The following is a 23,256-nucleotide window of genomic DNA, read 5'->3' as shown; positions in this document are numbered from 1 at the left end:
ACGAACGAAGCCATGTCGTGCCGCGGTATCCTTGAAATTTCCCTCCTCATCGGCCTCTTTGGCGCCTCCTTCCGATCATAATATTGTGATGCAGTGGTCTGGAACAGCACGTGTCCTTTGCCGGAGTGGTTGTTTGTTTGTTTGCCATGTTTTCCACATTTTAAATCGAAGTTTTTTGGATGAATTTTAACGAAATCTTGTGGATTGCTGGCGGTAGACCAAGACTCTGAAGGTTGGGTTTTGGAACAGAATTCAGGTTAATACTCTTCAGTGTCATCATTTATTCTAATCAGTATTGCGAGACTAAGTTAGATATGAAGGGTATTGTACTTCTAACTTTTGTGGTCACGTACATAGGTCCATTCCAGGCTTGATATTCCCTCGAATAGCGTACCACACTTTGTGCAAGGACTCATGCTGGCATAAGGCCTACTTAACATAGCCCAATCAGCCACCAGTGTACGATAACTAGGCCTATTTTTTGTGCAAGTGTAGATTTAATGACGTTATTTGAAAGTAATTCATGTTTACGTGACGTTAAACAAGAGTGAAATTTTAGACTTATACAAGACGAAGTTTACATGTTTGGTAGCACGTTATCCTATTGGTAGCATATGTACGAGTGGATATTAACGATATTTTATGATAATGGAGATTATGTTACAGTATGTGAGGATGAAATGGTCCGCTATGCGAATCTGGAATAAGTTCTGTTGAAGTTTAGGTTTTGTGTGTACATGTGTATGTATTATCACGAGAGATCACTTCTCCTGCCCTATTTCTTTTTCTTTCTTTCTTTCTTGTATTTGGGAGATAATTAATGCTTGTATTATACCTGTGGAATGACATACAGTTTTACCTCGAAATTTAGAATGGTGTTGATATTTGTATACGTTTTTCAAGGTCGTCGATATATATATATATATATATATATATATATATATATATATATATATATATATATATATATATTTATATATATATATATATATATAATATATAATATAATATAAAATTTTTAAATGACAAGGTTGAAACTTTTTAAGCAAGTTGTATGGTGTAAATGCTATGTGGATGTAAATCTTTTCTTAGATAGTAAAAAGCAAAACGTAACTTTATACTATTTCTTAGTCTCAGGCCTTTTTGAGTAGCCTGATTTATTTTTTTTTTTGTATAAACAGAAATGAACCCACTTTATTCTCCATCGTCAGTGCATAAGTCTTCTTCAGCAAAAGAGGAAGATTTCAACGCTGCAGTAAACGGACAATAAAATTCAATCTAATCAGAATCCAGGCTCTTGCTTCAAAAGAGGATTCACGTGAGGGAGGGTCCTCTTTCTAATTACTACCCCGAAAATTAGACTTTGTAGCTGTTGGAATGTGTCCACTACAGGATGCATTATAGGGCTCTCCATTTTAAAAACACCAGGAACCGCCAAAAAGCAGAAAGGGAATGGAAGTAATGACTGAATTAACATTAATCGAGAGTAGCAATAACCTAGAGAAATGTCGAAGTAGATAAATAGTATGGGAAGAGTTACCACCTACATGATAACTAAAATTTTGAGTAGTTATGAAAATCTGTGCGGAATCTTCATCGTTTCTTGTCCAAAACAAAGTCATTCCGGGTATATGCATAAAGGAATTAATGTTCACATTACGAATTTGCAATTCAAATTAAATAGACTTCCTTCTTATGATCCAGAAACATCCTGAACAAAAAAAAAAAAAAAAAAGGAGAGATATTAGATTGGCCTCTGTCTGCCAGGGATTATAATTCTTTTAACGGAGAAAACTGCGGGAAACGTCTTGAGCCGTGCAAAAAACCTAAAGGAATCAATGCCCACCCAAGTCGTAGAGTCCATTCTATAAATCATTAGATCACTGTTGTGTATAGGGAAGAAAGAAGCTTAATTGGGACGATAATAACGAATGAAAGGCGTCACGAGACCAAAAAGATAAGATCTACAAAAAAACATTCTTTCGATGTTATTTGGGTGAACTGTCAGTTGAAGCCCTTTGAAACAGAACAAAAATTTAGAGCTAGTTTCAGAGAAAGTTTATTTTCATAAATTGATTGAGATGGAAAAGAGAATGAAAACTAATAGGGTTTGCAGTTACTTCTTTATACCTGTAGATTCTTCCTATCGGATTAAAATGAGCCTGTAACGACAATGACAAAAGTAGTGATGCTAACCATTACAGTAAATGATAGTGATGACCGCTGATTGTGTTGCTAGGTCTTACAATAACTGTTGTTTCGATAATGCAGTGAAACTTCAAGTATTGGCGAAATAGCATGTGAATAAACTTGCTGCATAGATAACCTTCTCCAGGTGCTTGACTTTTTGGAGAAATCATTTGCAAGTTGATGATTTGTTTCTGCCGAAACTTCTCATCTTTGAACCGATTTCTCCTTAAGTCAGCCATATCGAAATGGTCACCTAATAAGTAAATATACCGTGTTTCATCAGACTCTCTTCGACCGTTTTTGAGATATTTTGTTAACACACACATACGCACACTCACAGAAAAAGGTTTTGAAGGAAAATTTTTCGGTATTTCAAAGCCGGCTGCATACCCAAGTGGCTGTGGTAAAGTTGTACTCTTTACTGAGTTCTCTGGTGTATTGTTATTTAAAAAGAAAGGAGTTAAAAGATTGAGAACTTGAATATAAAAAAGATACCGTAATGAGATCATGGAGGGAACTTGAATATAAAAATAGACACCGTAATGAGATCATGGAGGGAACTTGAACATAAAAATAGACACCACACTGAGATCTCGGAGGGAACTTGAACATAAAAATAGAAACCATAATGAGATCTTGGAGGGAACTTGAACATAAAAATAGACACCATAATGAGATCTTGGAGGGAACTTGAGTATAAAAATAGACACTATAATGAGATCATGGAGGGAACTTGAGTATAAAAATAGACACCATAATGAGATCATGGAGGGAACTTGAACATAAAAATAAACACTATAATGAGATCATGGTGGGAACTTGAACATAAAAATAGACAATAAAAATAGACACCAAAATGAGATCATAGAGGGAACGTGAACATAAAAATAGACACCATAATGAGATCATGGAGAGAACTTGAACATAAAAATAGACACTATAATGAGATCATGGAGGGAACTTGAACATAAAAATAGACACTATAATGAGATCATGGAGGGAACTTGAACCTAAAAATAGACGCCATAAAGTGATCATGGAGGAAAGAAAGTTCTCACTTTCGACTCACAAGAGTGGACTTGAGTTTGATATTCCAAGTCTTGATCCATGCGTGCCACACCCCTTGGTCAATTGAACATTTCATTATTACCATTTGTTCATGCTGTAGACACTGTAGAGATACTGTTGCCATATGGAAGGATACTTTGTATGCATTGGTAGTTGTAAATAAATGTGCCTGTTTTCAGTAACCGTTTTGATGCTTCAGATCATTTAGTTTTCCTGTGCAGGCATAGGACACATCTTGAGTTGAAATTTAAGTTAATCTCTATAAGTTTACAAGGACTTCTTACATACATTTGTTAGGCTTGAAATAATTACATTTTTACCATAAACATATAGACAGGGCTGTAGGGATGATCAGCTGTTCTAGCTGTTGTTTTGTGGTGAAAAACCAGGCACTTACTCTTCTTTGGACATCCTGTAGCAAATATCCATCCATGTGGTGGTGTGCCTCAAGGTGATGCGTGGTCGTGCCGTGCCATTGGCTGTCCTTGTCGGTCTTCACTTACGACGCCTTCTGCTGTGTCTCCTCCTCTTCCTCAGGGTTAGTTTTCCTCAGATGAAGTAGTTTGGTTCCAGAGATGATAGTGTTCTTGATGAAGTCAGATTCTGGTAGATACTGAATAAAGCCCACATTTTTGGGTGCTGACATGTTTCCTATAAAAATTGTCTTATACAACAGAGAACCTTGGTCATTGAATGTGAAATTAACCCTTTTAAAAATTACGTTTTACTAACGTGTAAATTCCTTGAGACAATCAAGATTTACGTAGGTTCATAGTAATTCTTTTCGGGGAGTTTTATTGATTTAACAGTCCAGTAGTTATTGCGCTTAAGATGAAATTTTCCAGTTGGTGTAAAGATTGTTTTTAAATTGCACTTTACACTTATTAGTTAATTAAAATTAGAATGAGAACGAAGTAAAAATATGTTTAATGTTGCATATTATGCCGACTGCAGTAGGTTTTCATGTACATGAGAATGAATTTATGATTAAAAGTGTTTTAACCATAGATTCATATTAATTCAGTAGTATTGGAAGATTTGACTCTTAGAACTAAGAGTTGGTTTAATATTATCCCAAACATAACCTTACCTAAAAGCATTTTTATGGCTTATTTTGTTGCCGTCAGTAATACAGTAAAATCAGTAATTGGTATTTGAGTAAGGGGAATGTTATGTTATGCTCATATTAATTCATTTACATTCCATTGAAGCCATACGTAAAAAGTTCTGTATGCTGGTAATCAAGTTTTGGCTAAAAATATGAACTATAAATGTAAGAGATAGTTATCAAAGTAGAAGTTTTACCCTCAATATTTCAGACTTTGTGATGGAACAGTTCAGTTATAAAGAACAGTCTACAAGCCAGACTTGTTATTGTTAATGATAGTAGAGCACTTTAAATCCTACAATGTTTCTTGTGAGTTTGATCTCATTACCAAATATTTGAGGTTGCTGTTGCAGTCTAAATTGCACTGTACAAATATTGATTCTTTTATTAAGATCTATTTTAGTGAAAAACTATAATGCTGCTGTCGAGTTTATGTTAGAGGCACCAGTGCCAAGCCCAGTTGGGTGGTGGGGAGTCACTGGGGAGTCTGAGAGTTGATCGAGTTGATCCCAGTTTGGTTAACCTGTGTAGGAGTCATGTGTTCACCTGATGATTTACCTGAGGGCGAAGCAAGAGATCGCCCACCCTCCGTGGGTGGCCGCTTCTTGCCGGATTCTGCATCGTCTGCTGTATAGTGTCCTTCATGGGGTTAGTGCATTGCAAGGACAACACCATAGGATAGTACACAATCATCACACTCATAATTATTTTTAGTACAGAGGCAGTTTAAATCTAAGTAGATTCACGAACACAAATCACTGTGGCTTTTATAATCGTATAGTACGTAGTAATTCAGGTAGGTTCGTAGACATTATCACTGCAGCTTCTATAATCTTTTAGTACATAGCTTTAATAAAAGTAGGTCTACCTACTTTTATTGGACCCAAGTCACATTAGCTTGTTTGATTTTTCAGTAGGGTGATGATTGAAATTAAAGAGGCTTCACGAACAGTGAAAGCTGTAGTTTTTAAAGGAACTGTAGTTGCGGTCACTGTATGAGGGAATTGAATGTATGCAATATTTAAAGCATAAGATTTGAATTTCTAAAGATAATGGATTGTAGTTAATATGGTACGTATAAGTAGGTTGTAGGTATTATCTATTCATAGTTGATAGAGTTCACTCACTATAAGCCAGAATTTAAATAACACTTGCTGTATTATGTAATGTTTTAAATCACATTTAAAATATAATAAAGTGTAAAATTTCTGATGTAGTTACCAGATTTAATAGATGTTAGTTATGCTGTAGTATATTGAAAAGAGTTAAGATGTTAGTTTTATTAGGAGTCCATAGAGTGTACACCTTTAAAAGTTTTTGTTTTCCTTGTAAACATGCTTCTTCATGATTCATGAAGTTGAGAGTATGGGGCATTAATTTCAGGATTGCTTAGCCGAATTATTTGTTTGGCATTATGAAGAAATTTAAAAAAACTGAAATGTACAGAATGTCATTATAGCCTTATGCAAGGTTTATAATATGTCTCTTAGTGTTGGTTGCTACTTCAGAAATATATATTTTTGATATAGTTTTTCTTGCAAAAACTATAATGATGACATGGGAAATGCTATAATGCTAGGCATTTACAGATTTCATTGAAGCTGGAAGCTTCAAAGAGCCATATAGCAGGAAAACCCAAAAACCCTTTACCAGTAAATATCTGCAAAGCGAAGTTGTGGCCATACCAGGGGTCTCTATATGTCTAAGTGTTAATTAGGATAGGAATTTTAACTGAAAACTAGACCATCACTGGTTTGAATGATTTTTGCCTCGAATTACACAGCCACTCCTGTAGTTTTGTGCCTGGGAATGTTAGCTTGATCTGCTTTGACAATTACCTGGAGCAAAGGCACAAACAGGTGGTAGTTAAATCAGATACACTAGGAGGATTGAAGAAAAGTTGTGAAGTAAAATTCTATCCTTTCCCATGTAGCTGGAACATATGAAAAAAATATTTATCAAAACTGACAAGAAGTGGCACATCAGGGTGGGCAGTATTTGATATGACTTAAATCTTTTGATAGATTTTTTTTGTGGTTTTGCCTCAGAGAATCTTGTAGTGTTGTGTATGTCTTTTGTGGAACTGCCCCTCCCAGTACTGACCTAAAATTTCTTGTACCCTGGGCCATTAGAGCCTGGTTTTGTTGTTTCCGGTGAACTGTAGGGAAAACAATTCATTAAATAGCTGATTTGGCTGGTGCTTGTGATTCAGATTAATCCCAAGTATAACCTAGTTGTTTATTTATGTTTACCATAGAGTGCATCCTCACACAGAAAAACATTTATAAACACTTGTTGGCACCTCATCACTTACACATCATAAACAGGCTGAATAAAAGTCAATGACTTCTTGTTAGTGCAGCATTCACCGAGGTTTATTCTCCATTTACAGTTGTTGACTTGTTTTCAACCATTTTGTGACAAATTGCGATGTTTCCAAGATATTGCCATGTTTTACTGTAGTGTGGACACACCCTTAGGGTAGAGCCACACTACAGTAAAACTTATAAACAACTGTCGGTAACTTATTGCTCACACATCACAAACAGGTTAAATACATGTCAGCAATATATTGGTAGCCCCCTTAGGGTACAGCCACACTACAGTAAAACTTATAAACAACTGTCGGTAACTTATTGCTCACACATCACAAACAGGTTGAATACACGTCAGCAATATATTGGTAGCCCTAACCAGTGCTTCATACGGTTATCCAGTATTTGTCGAAGATTCGTTCTCCACTTAAGACGTTAACGTGCTTACAATCTGTATGTGATATGTATATATGCGATAAGTTGCCGAAGAGTGTTTATGACAAGTTTTACTCTTGTGAGGATGCACCTTTACCATGTCCGGGTATATGAACATTTCAGGTCAGTGACCTCGTGGTATGACCATCTAATTATGCCAGTCTTATCTTAGCCACTATGTTTTTTATTGATTCTAATCATATATGCCAAGCAAATGTGAGAGAGAGAGGAATTGCAGGTCAAGGAAGCTTGTTTATGGTAATTCATGTTGGTTGGTATTAGCAGTAGTTATGTACTGTTGAACAAATAAATCCTAAAACTGCATTACATACTGTAGACTTAAATCATAATTTTCGTTCGTGTAAGGCTCAACGAAAGCAGATCGGTAAATCTGTGAACCTTTTCACGGTCAACTCTGTAGCGAGCCGATAGAATTGTAGATCTGAAGTGCTTCTTGTAAGAAAAAGTAGAGTATTTGTTGTTGAGCATTAAGTGACTTATAATTATTTAGGTGCTGCTTTGGCTTGTTATCTAAGCGTCACCTACTCTGAGGTGCTAGTACTAAACATGGCGGAAGCTCCTGGGGACGCCGTGTTTAGTACTAGCCCCCCCGGGGATCAAAGTATTATATACACCCATTTCTCTATTGTGTGGTCGACAAATTATATTAATAAACAATATATTCGTGCAGCCTTCTACTTTACATTTACCATACGGTGTTTAGTACTAGCACCTCGGAGTAGGTGACGCGTAGATAACAAGCCAGAGTAGCACCATTATTTAATGGTAGAACAATTGGTCTGCGTAAAATTTTCTTGGGATGAACACTAAAAAATTTTTCTCTTATTCAGATTGCAAGGTTCTCACGTAGCTCTCTGTAGACAGAATTCTTTTGCTGTAGATTCTGTAGCTGTCCAGGTGCCCATTTGTAGACTGGTGGTCTTGAAGATGAAATGAACCCCGTTCTTTTTATCCCCTTGATAATCCTTTGTGGTATCTTCTGTAGCATTCGTTTTTTAGATCGTATTATCTTTGCTGTAGAAACTGTAGTTAACCAGGTCCTCTTGTAGATTGGTAATCCTAATAACTTTCCCATTATTCCACCTTGATAAACATTGTAACTATTTTTAAAGTGGTAATTAAATAATTAATTGTTGCTTGAAGGAAAGACAAATTGTTCAAATTACTGTAAACATTATGTTTTACATATTTAACCAGTATTTATAGTGTTATACATTTGCATATAAATTTACACAAGTTGAAGCCGGAAATGTCACTCATAAATGAGATAAGAATATCAGTAAAGTTAGTAAATCAACTTTACTCTTCAGCCAAACTCATAATGACATTGGCTTTTTAAATTGAAGTAGTATGTTTTATAAATAAATGTCAGTCTTGGGAAACTGAAAAGTATCAGAGGTAGATTTTTAAAAGATAATAAATGTTATCATTATTATTATCATCATCATCATCATCATCTTTTCCTCCAAAGCTCAGGATCTCTGTCAGATTCCTTACATAAAATCTTATTTACCACAAATAAATACTACACATAAGATTGCTAACTAATCCTTCAGGCCAGCCTGAGAAGGGTTCTTTTAACTCAAAGGTCTGGTAAAAGTACTGTAAAATAGCAAAATCCTCCACTCTTATGTGGTAATTACAATTACATACATATCAGACAAAAGGTGACTAGTATGTTCTACATTATATATATTTTTTATGTATTTTATCTTCCACAAATCTCCACTCATCTCCAGTCACCTATCGCCTCTTTCTCATCCCAGTTGTCCAACTTCTCTGTATGCTACAGGAACCCAGCTGAAATTGTCACATACTGTTCTTTCCTGATTGCAGCAAAGAAAAATATATAATCTTTTTAAAAAACTGCACGTAAAAAGTGTCCCATAATATATCTCCGTATTTTCTCTCATAAAGTGTGGCCCCTGAAGGTGCCAGCTGGTTTTCAGCAAGTGTTAGAGTGAGGTTGCTAGCCAAAGGTCCTTCTTCTTACTCCCCTACGACCTGCTACAGTTAACCAACTACCGTGCAGCTATTTCAATGCTGAGGCCAACAATATCACAAGTTGTTTTTGGGGAAAAAAGTCTTAATCGTTTTTCCCGTCCAAGATCGGTCTCTGTACTCTAGTTAAGTGAGTTACAATATATGATATATATATATATATATATATTATATATATATATATATATATATATATATATATATATATATTATATATATATATATATATATATTATTTGTGTGTGTATATGTGTATATATATATATTATTTATATATATATATATATATATATATATATATATATATATATATATATATATATATATATATATATATATATATATATTTTACTTGTGTGGGAGTACTGAGAGGAACGAACCGCCTGACCTCCACTATCACTTGGCTTCGGGAACGGCGACCCCGTGTCGTCGGACGATACCTTTGCTGGGGGAGTGCCTCCTGGTTGGCACCCCTTGTTTTAACTGTGGCGTTGACCTGGGTGCCGTTGCTGCGTAGTTTGTAAGAGGCTTTTGTTTATTTATTTATTTTTTTTATTTTCATGTTGACTGACTCTGTTACGTCGTTTTGTGGTGATCTTGTTATCATTGTAAAACGTAGTTTTATAGATGGGATGCGGTTCGCAGTGATTCTCAAACTGGATGCCGTGGCACCCTGGGGTGCCACGGACAGTGCCTAGGGGTGCCGCAAGGTTGTCATGAGTTTTGTCTTGGTTAGATCATCTCAGTGAACACTTGTAAAAAAAAAAGAAGTTGGCAGAAGTCTTCATATAAATATTATCAGTGTCTGCTGTAATATATTAACACACACGCGCACACACACACACACACATATTTTAATGAATAAAAATATTACATATTATCCATACTATGTATATATATATATATATATATATATATATATATATATATATATATATATATATATATATATACATAGTATGGATAATATGTAATATTTTTATTCATTAAATAAGAAGTTAATTCATGCGATATGGTGGGCTGGTGAAGAAGGGGTGCCACAGTAATTAGTTAGGGTGCCATCACTGAAAAAAGAGTGAGAACCACTGCAGCACATATTATTTTCTTAGTCCATACTTGTCATTTTTTTCTCTTCTTTCTTATCATCGTTATGTGATCTTTCATAAGATCCCCAACCTTGAACTTGATTAACTTGTAACTGAAGTATTAATAAACACTTGAAATTGTTCTTGCTCGTTTGATACTTTTGTGAAATGATGAAGGCACTACATAAGACCTGCGCTTGGGCGATGATAGAATTTCGACAAAGACCCTTGAATGCAGTTGACATTTTAGATTATAAGTAGATGGGATACATTTTGCCATTGTAGGTATGGCATTTAGGTATTTTGTTTTCCCACTTTGGAAATCGCCACATTTGCGTTATTTCAGGCATTTTAGATATGCTAGAAAGGTGTTACATATCAGGGTCCATGCGAGGGTTTAGAACGTGGTTCGTAATATAAAAATGTAATATCTGTATATCGAGATTTGTATGCTAGTGTTGTGGTTGGGACATAATGTTCTCTATATGCTGAATTCATTGCTTATTGGTAAGCTGGTTTGTGTTTTCCTTGATGTGTTCTCCATGACAATGTATAATACCTGAACGAGGTTTATCGCTTAGTAAGGGAAACTAAGCTTCCTGTTCTTGGTTAATTATAGAACATAAATTGCTGGTATCAGAAAAATGTAAATTTAAATATACCGCTCTTAGAGATTTTGGTCCTTTTTTTTTTTTATTAAATCATAAAGGTCAAATGTTAAGGTTTTGGTTATGGACAATTTTAGTCACAGCGGAAGTTTCAATAACAGATAACTTGTAAAAGCAGGTGTCTTGTGTTAGTTAGTTATTCCTCCGTTTAGGGGACATTTCTCTTGCAGAAAATGGATGAAGCCTTGAATTTTTTACCCGAGGTTGTTAGTAACTAGAAATTGCAATGAAATTGGGAAGGTGACCTACTCTTCAGCCACAGTAATAGAAGGAACAGGGGCATGTTGACTTGAAATCATTTTTACAGTAAACTCCTTCCTTCCTCCCAAAGATCCTATGATTGGGAGAATATTGGTTGTTTGAAATATCCCACCATGGTTTAGGTAAGAGTGAACTAAAAAATATATAACCAGCCTTTTTGATGTGTGTGTTTTGCACATGAAACTTTCTGGTTAACTGCATGCATACTATTTTTTCATTGTGAAGAGACGAAAGAAGTAAATGTTACAAAAGGAATACAACAGAAAAAAAGTGGATTCTCGCTGAAGAACTCTCGATAAAGCTACAAGTATACTTCTTGAATAAGGGAAGGTTATATTATGTAAATAAAGCTTAAGGCGTTTCAGTTTCAGCGCTAACGTAGATACATCTAAGCTTGGCATTCTGTGGATTTGGAAGAATTTGGTATGATGCTGCATAAGTAGCATTTTGAGACCCACAACATAGCCTAATAGTACAACAAGGAATCGCATAATTTCCTTGGTAGGCTGAATGCCTTCAGTAGCTTGCGTTGATTTACTACCTCCAAGAAATTAAATCAAAGAATTGCCATAGCTCAGAGAATAGTCTTCCAAACTCAGAACTATGAGAATCTGAGAGATTCTTTTATGATTTAAAATTTTTTTCTTTAATTACTGGGAAGGCGAAAGATGTCGATAGGTACAGAAATGTCATTCAATAACTCAAGAGAATTCCGTATTGAAACTGCAAAGGAAAGTGAAAAGCTGTGGAGGGTTATTTTTTGTTGAATATTGACAAGACTTTCCACATAGAACTTTGCAGTGTGAAATGAAATACTATATTGAATATCCAGAAAAGTTTTAATTGTTGCTTGCAGCATGGCTGTCAAAACAGAACCTTTAGATTAATTTTAAAAATATATACACAGAACTTTCGGACAAAAATAAAGACTTATAATAAATAGGTTTCGGATTTTGACTTTTTTTTCCTGGGAATTGATGTGCACCACTGATTTAAACATTTATCAAAATACGCCACTGAACCGCATATGCTCCCCTCCCATTATTTTAATGTCGTTGGTGAAATCTAACCTTGCTCAGACCTTAACCCATTGTTTACATTTCGTATTAATAACACAAAGAACTTCATAATGGGTGTCACAGTGACACTGTGGGTAAAAACAGTGTTCCATTGCCGGCATTTGTAATCGATTGGAATTCGTCTTCTGTAGATTTCGACATAAAGATTTCAGCATTCAGTAAAAATAATCAAATTACTCCCGCTTTTATCTACTCTGGATATACGTGTTATTTTGTCATTGAACCAGCCGTTTCTCTTGTTGGGATAGTTTTTTAATTGCTTTTATAAAATTTCGGGGATAATTGTGTGTCGAACAAGCTGAGCTAGTGAATTTACAAAGGTAAAGGGTAGGTGCTTCCTTTGAAATTAAGCAATTTGAAGCATTTATAAGTACCACCCTACTACCGCATGAACCCTGTCATTATTGAAAGTGGTTTTGAGGATAACACACCTGTAGTTGAAGGTTTTATATATATATATATATATATTGTTTTTTATTAAAAAAAATCTGCTTATTGTGGTTATAATGGGTAATTTGGGGCATTGGTGTAACATTGACAATTTAAGCAAAAAAATACATGAAAAATATTGATCGGCCATTTTTGAGAGTGTATGGAGTTTGATGTACTTTAAATATTGATTATGAAGATTTTTCTAGATTAGAAACGTTGACGTTTTTAGCTCTTTTAATATTTCATGTCATTTAGGAGTAATTATACCATTGTCTGTGTTGTGTACACTTTTATCTCTCCTTACCCCCTGCACTACCCCGTGCAGCATATTTTTTATGTTAATTGTTATAGCTCCCATATTATTGCCTGTAGCATTCCCAGATGGGTATTTGATAAAGAACCTTAATCTTAAGTCCTTTATGTGTGTTTGAAAACCCATTGCACATCCTAATGTACATCCTTTTTTGCTCTGTTTATGATTAAGGTAGATATTACTGTCATCTTTTCTCACCCGTTTCTGTTGAAACGGGCTGAGGATTATGTAATCTTCATGGTACAGACTTGTGTATTGAGGCGTTGATTTGATTCTGCAAAGTCCGCAGATAACGGAGAAAGAGAGAGAGAGCGAAATGCGTAGGCGCGAGAGTTAAGTGGTGGTGGGCGCGAGGGCGTGATGTGAGGGTGTCGTACAAAGGGCAAGAGAGAGAGAGAGAGAGAGAGCGAGCGAGCGAGCGACGGTAGCTCTGCTGACCAAGGAAGAGACTTGGGGGTTGGGTGATGGCAGCCGTCAAGAAGGTGTACTTAGGAGACCTGAAGGCCATGGTCGGCATGTCTGGTCCCCAGACATTGTACCAGACCAGGCTCTTCGAGGATAGATATCAGAGGACAATGCCTCTTGAGGACAGACTTCCGAGGACCAGGCCTCTGGAGGACCGACTTCAGAGGGCGAGGGCTCTAGAGGACAGGCTTCAGAGGATGAAACCTCGAGAGGAGACTTACCAGAGAACGAGCCCCTTAGAGGAGAGCTATCAGAGGATGAGACGCTTGGACGAGAGACTACACGGCAAGAGGCCTTCACCTTCACCTGACCGGTATCAGGCAAAGCCGTCTTACGGGTACACCCCTCTGGACGAAAGACCGTATGGGACCAGATATCTAGAGGATAAACCATTTAGTTTAAAACCCATTGACGATAGACCGTCGTACAGTACGAGTACCCTAGACCTAGACGACAGACCGTACGGACTCAGTCGTCTGGACGATAGGCTGTATGGGACGAGCCGTCTAGGCGATAGGCCGTACGGGACGAGTACACTGGACAGACCTTTTAGGACCAGCCTTCTAGATGGCAAATCATCCATTTCGAGAATATTAGATGACAGAACGTTTAGGTCTAGTCTCTTGGATGATCGGCCATCTTCCACCTTGACTCTAGACGACCGGTTATCGTGGACGAAGCCTCTAGACGAAAGATTGTACAAGTCGAAATACCTGGATACCAAACCTCTCGGGTTGAGTCTCTTGGGGACGAGTCCTCCGGAGTCGAGTCCTCTAGAGACCAGTCCTCTGGAGACCAAACCTCCAGAGGCAAAATCTCAGACCAGAGCTCTGGAGGCAAGACGGCAGGTATGTCCACCTCCATCTCTTAGATGATATATTTTTTTTTTCATTACGTTTTATTTTATTAATATCATCCTGTTGTTTACTTTTTGTCCGTTTCCACTTATTTCTTTTATTTTAATATCCCACACTAAAATCCTTAAAGCACTCATTTATAAACATTCCGTTTTGATTATGGATTAAGATGTTATCATCCGATATCTCGTTTATTTCTTCCGTTTATACAGAACTAATCGTTGAGAAGTCATATTGTAACATTTTACATGCACATACAGTATATATATATTATATTTTAAAATTTGACTAAAACACTCAACTAATCATACCTTGTTTTCACATTACTGTAAGTGTAGCGTACAGTAATTAGCTAGCTAAGACACAAGGTGATTATCACGGTATATCGTGAATTATATCGTCCGGTCAACTCTCAGGGCTAAGAAATCGAAAAACAAAGTCTTTACAAAAGCTGAAGATTTTGTGCTTCATTCAACAGGTTGGAAGTTTATCAGTCTATCGAAATAATCTAAAAAAAAAAAGTTCAGTGAGAGTTCATCTCAAAAAAAAAAAAAGTTCAGTGAGAGTTCATCTCAAAAAAAAAAAGTTCAGTGAGAGTTCCTCTCAAAAAAAAAAAAATTCAGTGAGAGTTCATCTCAGGTTCAATGTAAGCTGGCCTCATAAACTTCATTTTGACCTTGTAAAAGTTCATTGAGAGTTGACCTCGTTACGTCTCGGACGATGTATTGTGATAGTTTTTTCACACTTAGTCTTGCATGCCCACACTACTGGAAGACCAAAACCAAACTGCACTTCACCATAGCATTGTCAGGACAGCATCTGAATTCTTCAGAGTTTGATCTGAGAAAAATATAAGGCTTTTTGTACAAGTACTACTAGTCTTCTAAAGAACTGTGTAACTGTTGACTTTTTGTGTAAGATGTGGTTTTATTGAGGAAAATTATTCTCGGTGAGGATTTTTTTTTTTTTTTTTGGTGTCTGTAGTTGATTGATTAATATTTTTCTCTTTTATGAAAGCAGTGAAGCCACTGAAGTATCTCAGGAAGTCGAGTAAGTTTGTGTGACCCTGGTTATGTATATATATATATATATATATATATATATATATATATATATATATATATATATATATATATATATATATATATATATATATATATATATATATATATATATATATATATACAGTATATATATCTACTTCCATACACAGTATATGTGCATATGTATTGTACTAATTTGTTATCTATGTAGTAATACTCTAGGTATGGAAAAGCTTTTTAAAACAAATTGGTTTTTCTGTTTTATTAAAAAAAGAATTTGTTTTATCCAGACTTAAATAGTGTAGATTGTTGTAGTCAAATGTACTTTGTAGCTAGAAAGCCCTTTTATTGTCATCGGAGACTTCTTACGGCGATAGAACCTTGAAGAACGTTCTTTGCTTCGAGCAAAATCAATGCATAAATGGGTAATTTTTATTTTGGGGGGGTGGGTGTCGAGGGGTTAGGTTCACAAACTTGATATTCTCCCGTGGAAAATATTTGCATTACCCTCCCATTCTTCGTGTGTAGTTTTTATTTTATTTTATTATTATTATTATTATTATTATTATTATTATTTTTTTTTTTTTTTTTTTTTTTTTTTTTTTTTTTTGGTTAATGGCTTAAGTATAAGAAGGGTCCCTTTTCGTTCCAATTGGAAAGTTAGAAATGAAACACTTCCATTTGCAAAGTAACAAGATGTGAGGGTGGGAGTTGCCGTTGTGTAGAAATGTGGTCGTGAGTTTACTTTCGTCTTGTAAACAGCTGTTGCCGTAGATCGTGTTTTGAGATTTGTGATGTGATTGTCTTTAAAATTTGTATCCCAAAAAGCGAGTCAACTCGTACCCAGGTCAACTCATCACCTGGTCGACTCGAACCCAAGTCAAATCGTACCTTGGTCAACTCGGGCACCAGTCGATTCGTACCCAGTGGCGTTGTCAAGTAGCTTGACAACATTACATCAACATTCGGGAACTTGCGAATGGTAACAAGGATGATTTACAATGATATTCTTTAAAAAATCAGTAAATAAAGTAGCTGATTGCTATAAGTTGCCGCAGTAGCATGAACTGGCCATGTATTCCCATAGCTTTTTCGTGAGAAGATACCACTTAAGGAACCTAGACGTTGGTTACCGTGTAGGAATAGACACTGCCTAATAATTTCTACACCAAGTAAGTTATGTGGCCCCATATATTTTCAATCTGCTAAGGGCAAAATGTTTAATGTTCTGCATCCTTTATAGTAGTATAGAAAGTCTTATCTAAGATGTGCACTGGGAGATCATAAAAATACTGACCAATATCCTGTCTAGGAAATATTAATTCTTACACCCAATAGAGCTCTGGAGTTCAGCTACTCCTTACGATAATTACCTCTGTTCCTTCACATCTTGTCTTAACTGGTCACATAACTATATGAGCTAGACATATACAGTAGTTCCATCATTGCACAGATAAGCATGAAAAGGATTTCAGTGTTCTAGGAAGAAATTAAAAATTCTTGCAGCCCAGTGTGCTTTTGAGATAATGCTGGCAATAAAACTCCTTATTAATAACATTTATGATGCTCATTATCTTGAAGTGATGTCAGTCAGCTCTTTGTGAATTACAGTACGATAATCTCTGGACCTCTGGACATTGGGATGCAGTGATCACAGATGTAGTTGTTACTCTTAGTTTAATATAGGTACCCAGACATTTACCTTTTAGGGGTGGCATATGTTTTATCCCCAAATACGGTTTATTTTTATAGTTTCCTTAAAGTAACGGACGGTAAATAGGTAACACAAGAGAAACATTTACATTAAAAAAAAAAAAAAACTTTGATACTTGAACTGTGGTCTCCAGTCACCATGGCGTCTACGTGCACTTTCACGATGATATCCGGTGTTGCTATCTCAATTGAATTGAAGTGGTAACCTTATTACTTTTTGAAAGAATAGCAGTTACCTGGTTAGCATCCTGCGGTGCAGTACAAGCACGATATACCGGTGATCGTAAATCATCTTGTTCAGTTCTTCCCGTTTAGCTCCCTTTATTACAAAATATTTTATTGCATTTGAGGAGAATTTCATTTAGGTTGGGAACCTTCGTCATATGGAATCCTGTTGAAGAGTTTTGAGGTTTTCTGCCACACGAAAAATTACTGAAAGTCCTTGGTAGCATTTCGTAAGGTTTAAGGGAAGGCTTTTGATACACTTGATTGCTACCAGCTGCTCTGTGTGATTAGCTGTGCGTTGCTACTTTCAGATTAAGTTGCTCTTGACTTCATTGTATTGTGTTCATTGCTCATTAGGGAGAGGGATCGCAAAATTGAGGCTAATTGAGCATCTGACCTTCCTTGAGCTTCCAAGAGGTCACTACCAACAGACTTAATGTCGTTGTAGAGCTATTTAGGTCTGCAACCATCATGTTTAGGTCTTCCTCTTAGGAGCTTTAGAATACTGATTTACAACCATTGAATCAACACACCATCTCGCCAGGTAGAATGTCGTTAAATAGGCTTATTGAACTGGGTCTGTATAATCATTCGTCAGGCTGTATCTACCCTTGAAGTTTGTATAATCATCTGAAGGCTGTATCTACCTTTGAACTGTATCTGTATAATCATTTGGCTGTATCAACCTTGAAAGTATAATCATTTGAACCAACTGTATCTGTATTTGTATCTACCTTGAATTTGTATAATCATTGTCGAAGGTATCTAGAACTGTATCTGTATAATCATTCGTGAAGGCTGTATCTACCCTTGAACTGTATCTGTATAATCATTCATGAAGGCTGTATCTACCCTTGAACTGTATCTGTATAATCATTCATGAAGGCTGTATCTACCCTTGAACTGTATATGCCATAATTGTGTTTTTTAATGGCTCCAGTAAAGTCATCTGGATGTGGAGTTTACAGACTGTAGTGTTGTATTTTATTGTTGCCTAAATGTTTTTTCACATTTACCCTTTGACACATTTCAGTGCCTTGGTGCTGAAGGCCAATCTTCACCATAATTTGTAAACTTAATTTTCCTTTATATATACAGCTTTAATATGTACATAACTACATTACCAAGAGCTTCATGCTTCAGCTGTCAAGGCGTGATTTGGGTTGTTGGGTGTAAGATTGGGCTTTCCAAACTTAATTGAAAACTCCATTTGTTTAGAAAATATATTGTCTTTCGTCTTCAGATAGTTTCATGTAACTTGAAGCAATGACCTCAGTCATAATCAGTGCATCGGGAGATCCAAGATAACAAATTGATACGGGTAGATATTGTTCTATAGCAACATGCGACAAGTGCCTCGTGGTTCTTCGGTATACATTTCCATGTTTAGAGTGACGTCATGCTGCGAAGTAATATCTAACATATTTATATGTATCATATATACCTATTTAACATTTAACATTAGCAAGTAATGGTCTTGTAGGGTTGATCAGTATGAAGGTGTGCTCATTATATAATATGTATGAATCTGGAGAGAAAAAAAGTGGGGACAGTCTTGGATCTTCTGAATTTGTCCGAAGTCAAAAGTGAGAATTTTTTCTTTATTCACATACATACATTCATACATACATACCTAAATGTCTGCATATATAAGCAAAAAATTGGTGTGTGTGTGTGTGTGTGTGTGTGTGTGTGTGTGTGTGTGTGTGTGTGTGTGTGTGGGTTCCCAGTGGGATTTTCCTTAGGTTATTATCAGTATGAAACCGCTGTGAGAATTTTATTTTTTACTGGGTACGACGCCACTTGTTAAGGTTAGCTGGGAATGACGCAAGAAACTTATACTTTTGCGACGACAAATTCAGTCGACGCGAAATGCAGGAAGATCCACAAAACTTACTCAAATCAGAAGGACCAATGAAAGGAATCGTTTAATACTAAAAATGCTTTTATCCGATGTTTTTAATGCCACTTACATCCTCATGTCCATTTTATCGAACAGATATAGCAACCTTTCACATCTTACAGAGACAAGGTAGATAATTAGAACGTCGTCTTTTCCTTATCTCAGTCCAGTCCTTATCGTGGCGATAATCAGCATCGGAACATGAGGACAACATTGTAGAGGCTTATGATAATGGAATTTTCTGACGAAATAGACACGTAAGATAAACAGAAGTGGGACGGGGTAAGATAACTTCAGTGCACCTTTCATTTGCGCGATTTTCTCCTTCAGAATTATCTGTGAAGGAAGTCCTGTCAAACCGACTTGTAATATCTGCCTTTTTTTTTCATTCTTGGATACTCAGAGATAAGTTTTTTTTTAATATTGTTGTTATTCAGTGGGAAATAACTGATAACAGTTGTATTGTTGACTTCTTCTCGCAGTGAAAAAAATTATTATTATTATTATTATTATTATTATTATTATTATTATTATTATTATTATTATTATTATTATTATTATTATTCAGTAGATGAAAACTACTCAAACGAACAAGCCCACAGCGGCCACTGACTTGAAATTCAAACATCCAAAGAATATGGTGTTCATTAGGAAGAAGTACGAGAAAGTATAGGGTATGATAGTGCATCAGCCAAATAAAGGTCCATCTTCCTACAAGTCTTATCAGCGATGAGAAATTGTTGCGTCTTTATCTCTTGGCCCCCTCAGGGTTTTGATGTGCATCGAGAGAGAAAAAAACAGAATGACTTTATTACCTTTATTTCGTTTATTATTTATGCTGTGAGAAATTTGCCCAATACAGCTGTTTCTGAGCTTAAATTTGCAGTGGAGGTTTTGAACTCACCTTTCTAACACTTTTTCTGAAATGAATGAAATTTAGGTTATCAAGCCAAGCCCTGGGGCACTTTCGACCATTCAGCACTTACGACATTGAAAAGGAGTTGGAGTGGTTAGACAGCAAGACTGATTAAAAGAAGCGGGAATGGAGGTGAAGTAAGAGGCTAAAAAGTAGATGCAGCTAAGGGACCTCCGAACACCATTAGTAAAGCTTACAGTACACCACGTGAGGCACACTGACGGCGCTGCCCTCCTACATAGTTTTGACGCTTTGAAGCCCGGTATCGAGCTTAGGCCAGAAAAGGTTATTAGGTTATTTGACCCATTGGTCTTAGCTCTTGAAATCTATTGTTGATTGATTCATGTGCATCTTGGACCCGCGCGTACCAGTAGCCACCAGTTTATGATTAAACACTGGTATCTTTTTATCAGTATATACAAAAAGGGGTACTTGGCCTGGTTACCCCGTGCCATTACCGAATCCACTCGTGGGATGCCACATGTGCACGGCGTGTGATGTAATTGCACTTCTGTGAAATAGTAGTGCATTTTTTTTCTGCTAAATTATTGAAATAAATAAAAAATAAACAGAATGCATAACCCCTCCCCCCGTGAGTAATCCCTATCAACACATTTTTTATCACTCAGAAACTGGCAGGTTGGGACACTGTCGAAATCTTCCTGGGTATATTGCCAAAATGTATCGTAACGACGCACTGGGTCTCGGTTTCGACAACCAGACAAATAAACACACACACACACACACACACATATATATATATAAAAGATATTTAAACATATATATGTGTTTGTAGTTATGTATGTATGTATGTATGCATATATACACACACACACATATATATATATATGTATATATATATATACACACACACACATATATATATATGTATATATATATATATATATATATATATATATATATATATATATCTACAGTAGGGTCCACAGTAATAATCTTGATTATAAAGGCAAAATGTATTAGTAAAAATATATACAGAGCTTACAAATATATTATAATTATTCAGTTATGGATGACAGATCCCGGATAATATTATAAAAAAAAAGAGAGACGAGAGATCATCTGTTGTTCATCCCTCCTTCAGGTGAAATTCTCATGGTATTGACGAGATTCTTGAACAGTGCGAATGTCACGATGATCTTGCGTGCAGGGTACCCGTTTTTCGAATATTATGAAATCGATGGTATCGACTCTCCCCTTTAGGTCGAGTTGTTTTTTCCTAGACTGAGGTCGAATCGTATTTATTCCCAGACAGTTCAAACAAAAATTCGGGATTTAGTTTTCTTTCATGCAGACGTTCATGTCGCCTCGTCCGTTTTCTTATATATAAAAAAGTAAAACATGAATTCTTCTTTTACAGATAAAAAAACAAACTTGAAGCATCTGCCTGTCAAGTCTTAACATTTTGTTACTGCTGCGTCGCCTGGGCTCCGCATTGTTCATAATCATCATGAAGGATGGCCATCGCATTTTGGGGATTAGACGACAATATACAATGTTTTTTCTAACTAATTGTGATAATCGAAGAGCTTACATTGTAAAAAAGAAGCTTTGCTCGAGAAATATTTCTTGAAGTTGACGGTCGTTATTCATGCCTGCTACTCCTATTTTCTGCCGGGCGATTCCACCCTTCAGAGAATGGTATTGTTTCTCTGCACGGAATCCAAGGAAGGAACGAGGGAAAATTGGCAACGTGGGTTTTGGGAGAAGTTACGGCGCCCGCGCTTTGAGATTTACTTGTTGATTTTACATTTTTGCTGCGGATATTTTTCCATATTCGTGATATATATTTTTTTTTTTTTTTTTTTTTGTTGGAAGGGGGTTTTTGCATTCGAGGTGGGGGTTTTGTTGGTTGGTTGGGCTAGGGGGTAGAGGTCTTGGCTCCTGTTTTGTTCCTGGATCGTAATTGACTCCCCGTCAGAGTTTTCTTCTGCAGCTAGTTTTGCTGCAGAAGTGATTCTCTCGCGCTGTGTAAGGGTGTGTACGGAGTTTCGTCCCAAGCTTTGTGAATGCCTGAACTGAAGCTTTTTCGCTGGACTCACTCGATTGCAAGACGCATACTATGTCAGACGTATGTTTTTTAATGTGCATTATTTCTTTTGCTTAACTTTGGTTACTTTCATTAACACTTTTAAACAGGAATGATGTTGGTTATTTTCAATAATGATGTAACCGAGTATTTGGTGAACATTTTAGACAAACATAGGTCTAGAATTTCCATACGAAACGTTATATTTTCCCCGGTAAATTTTCTCTTAATATGGACTAACCCCACTAGTACTTCCGGTCCTCAGAACATCGCGTGTGAACGCATTTTCGAAAGTCATCATTTCATATCAAGCCCCCCTGGTATTTCCTCCGAGATGATGGAGATTCATGTTTACTTATTGCTCAATATTGCAGATTGCAAGCGGGAAGGAAAGTTAATGTGTTTTCGAAGAAGGCCTTGCAGTTCGCTGAGGTCATGTGTATGCCTACTCATGCGCTTGCGCAGTTAGATTACCGTATCCCCGACGGTTTGAAATACTTTACGTAATGACTCGTAAATAACCTTTCGATACGGGCTACTTATCTCTACGAAAGATAAAAAGAAGAAGCAACGAGAGAGAAGTCAAGGATTTTATATCTGTGTTCTGTCTTCGAGAAGATCTTCTCTCCCTTCTTGGGTTGATAATGATCACAGTAGTCGTTGTGACATAAAGTCAAGGACTTCTTCTTCTTCTTCTTCTTCTTCTTCTTTTGATAATGGATAGAGTGCCCCACGGAAACTTCCCTTGACGTGCCTCCTACAAGAGCCAATTGGAGCTCGGCGTTGTGTGATGCCGGCCAATTGAAAGCCAGGTGGGCGGGGCTTTGGGTGTATATTTAAAGAGGGAATGTCTCCAGGTGTAACTCCTTGAAGGTACAGACCTTTATACAGGTATTCAGTTGTACTCGAAACTTTCCCGTGTTCAAAGCGCTGTGTCTGTGTCATTTTTGGCTTTCCCGGATTGATTTTGATTGGTTTTGTGCGTGTGTCGTTCTGCCATGGGGAAGTCAAAGGTAGTAAAGGTATTTTATGACATGAATGTTCCTAAGTTGTGGGGAACACAGTGTAAGTGGGATGTTTGTAGTGGTATGTTATCGAAGGCACAGGT

General features: G+C 36.4%; 1 protein-coding gene across 9 annotated transcripts in view; it reads left to right on the top strand.

Annotated features, from left to right (window-relative positions):
- Cbs (Cystathionine beta-synthase) overlaps window positions 1-23,256 on the top strand; it is a 194,974-nt gene that overhangs the window by 126,811 nt on the left and 44,907 nt on the right. For 3 of the 9 annotated variants that reach the window (XM_067086264.1, XM_067086266.1, XM_067086265.1), the window contains exon 1: window positions 13,148-14,289. The exons of 2 other annotated variants lie outside the window; for them this stretch is intronic. In XM_067086264.1, the coding sequence (XP_066942365.1) occupies window positions 13,441-14,289 (849 nt within the window). In that variant the 5' untranslated portion in view covers window positions 13,148-13,440. Of the gene's footprint in view, window positions 1-13,147; window positions 14,290-22,166; window positions 22,191-23,024; window positions 23,171-23,256 lie in introns of those variants that run through there. 4 more of the 9 variants (XM_067086267.1, XM_067086271.1, XM_067086270.1 and 1 more) reach the window with 4 other exon arrangements.

This window comes from Macrobrachium rosenbergii, chromosome 42, assembly GCF_040412425.1.
Source record: "Macrobrachium rosenbergii isolate ZJJX-2024 chromosome 42, ASM4041242v1, whole genome shotgun sequence".
In the NCBI taxonomy this organism is placed as follows: Eukaryota; Metazoa; Arthropoda; class Malacostraca; order Decapoda; family Palaemonidae; genus Macrobrachium; species Macrobrachium rosenbergii.
The sequence above is the reverse complement of the archived record's forward strand: the minus strand, read 5'-3'. Positions and strand labels throughout refer to the sequence as shown.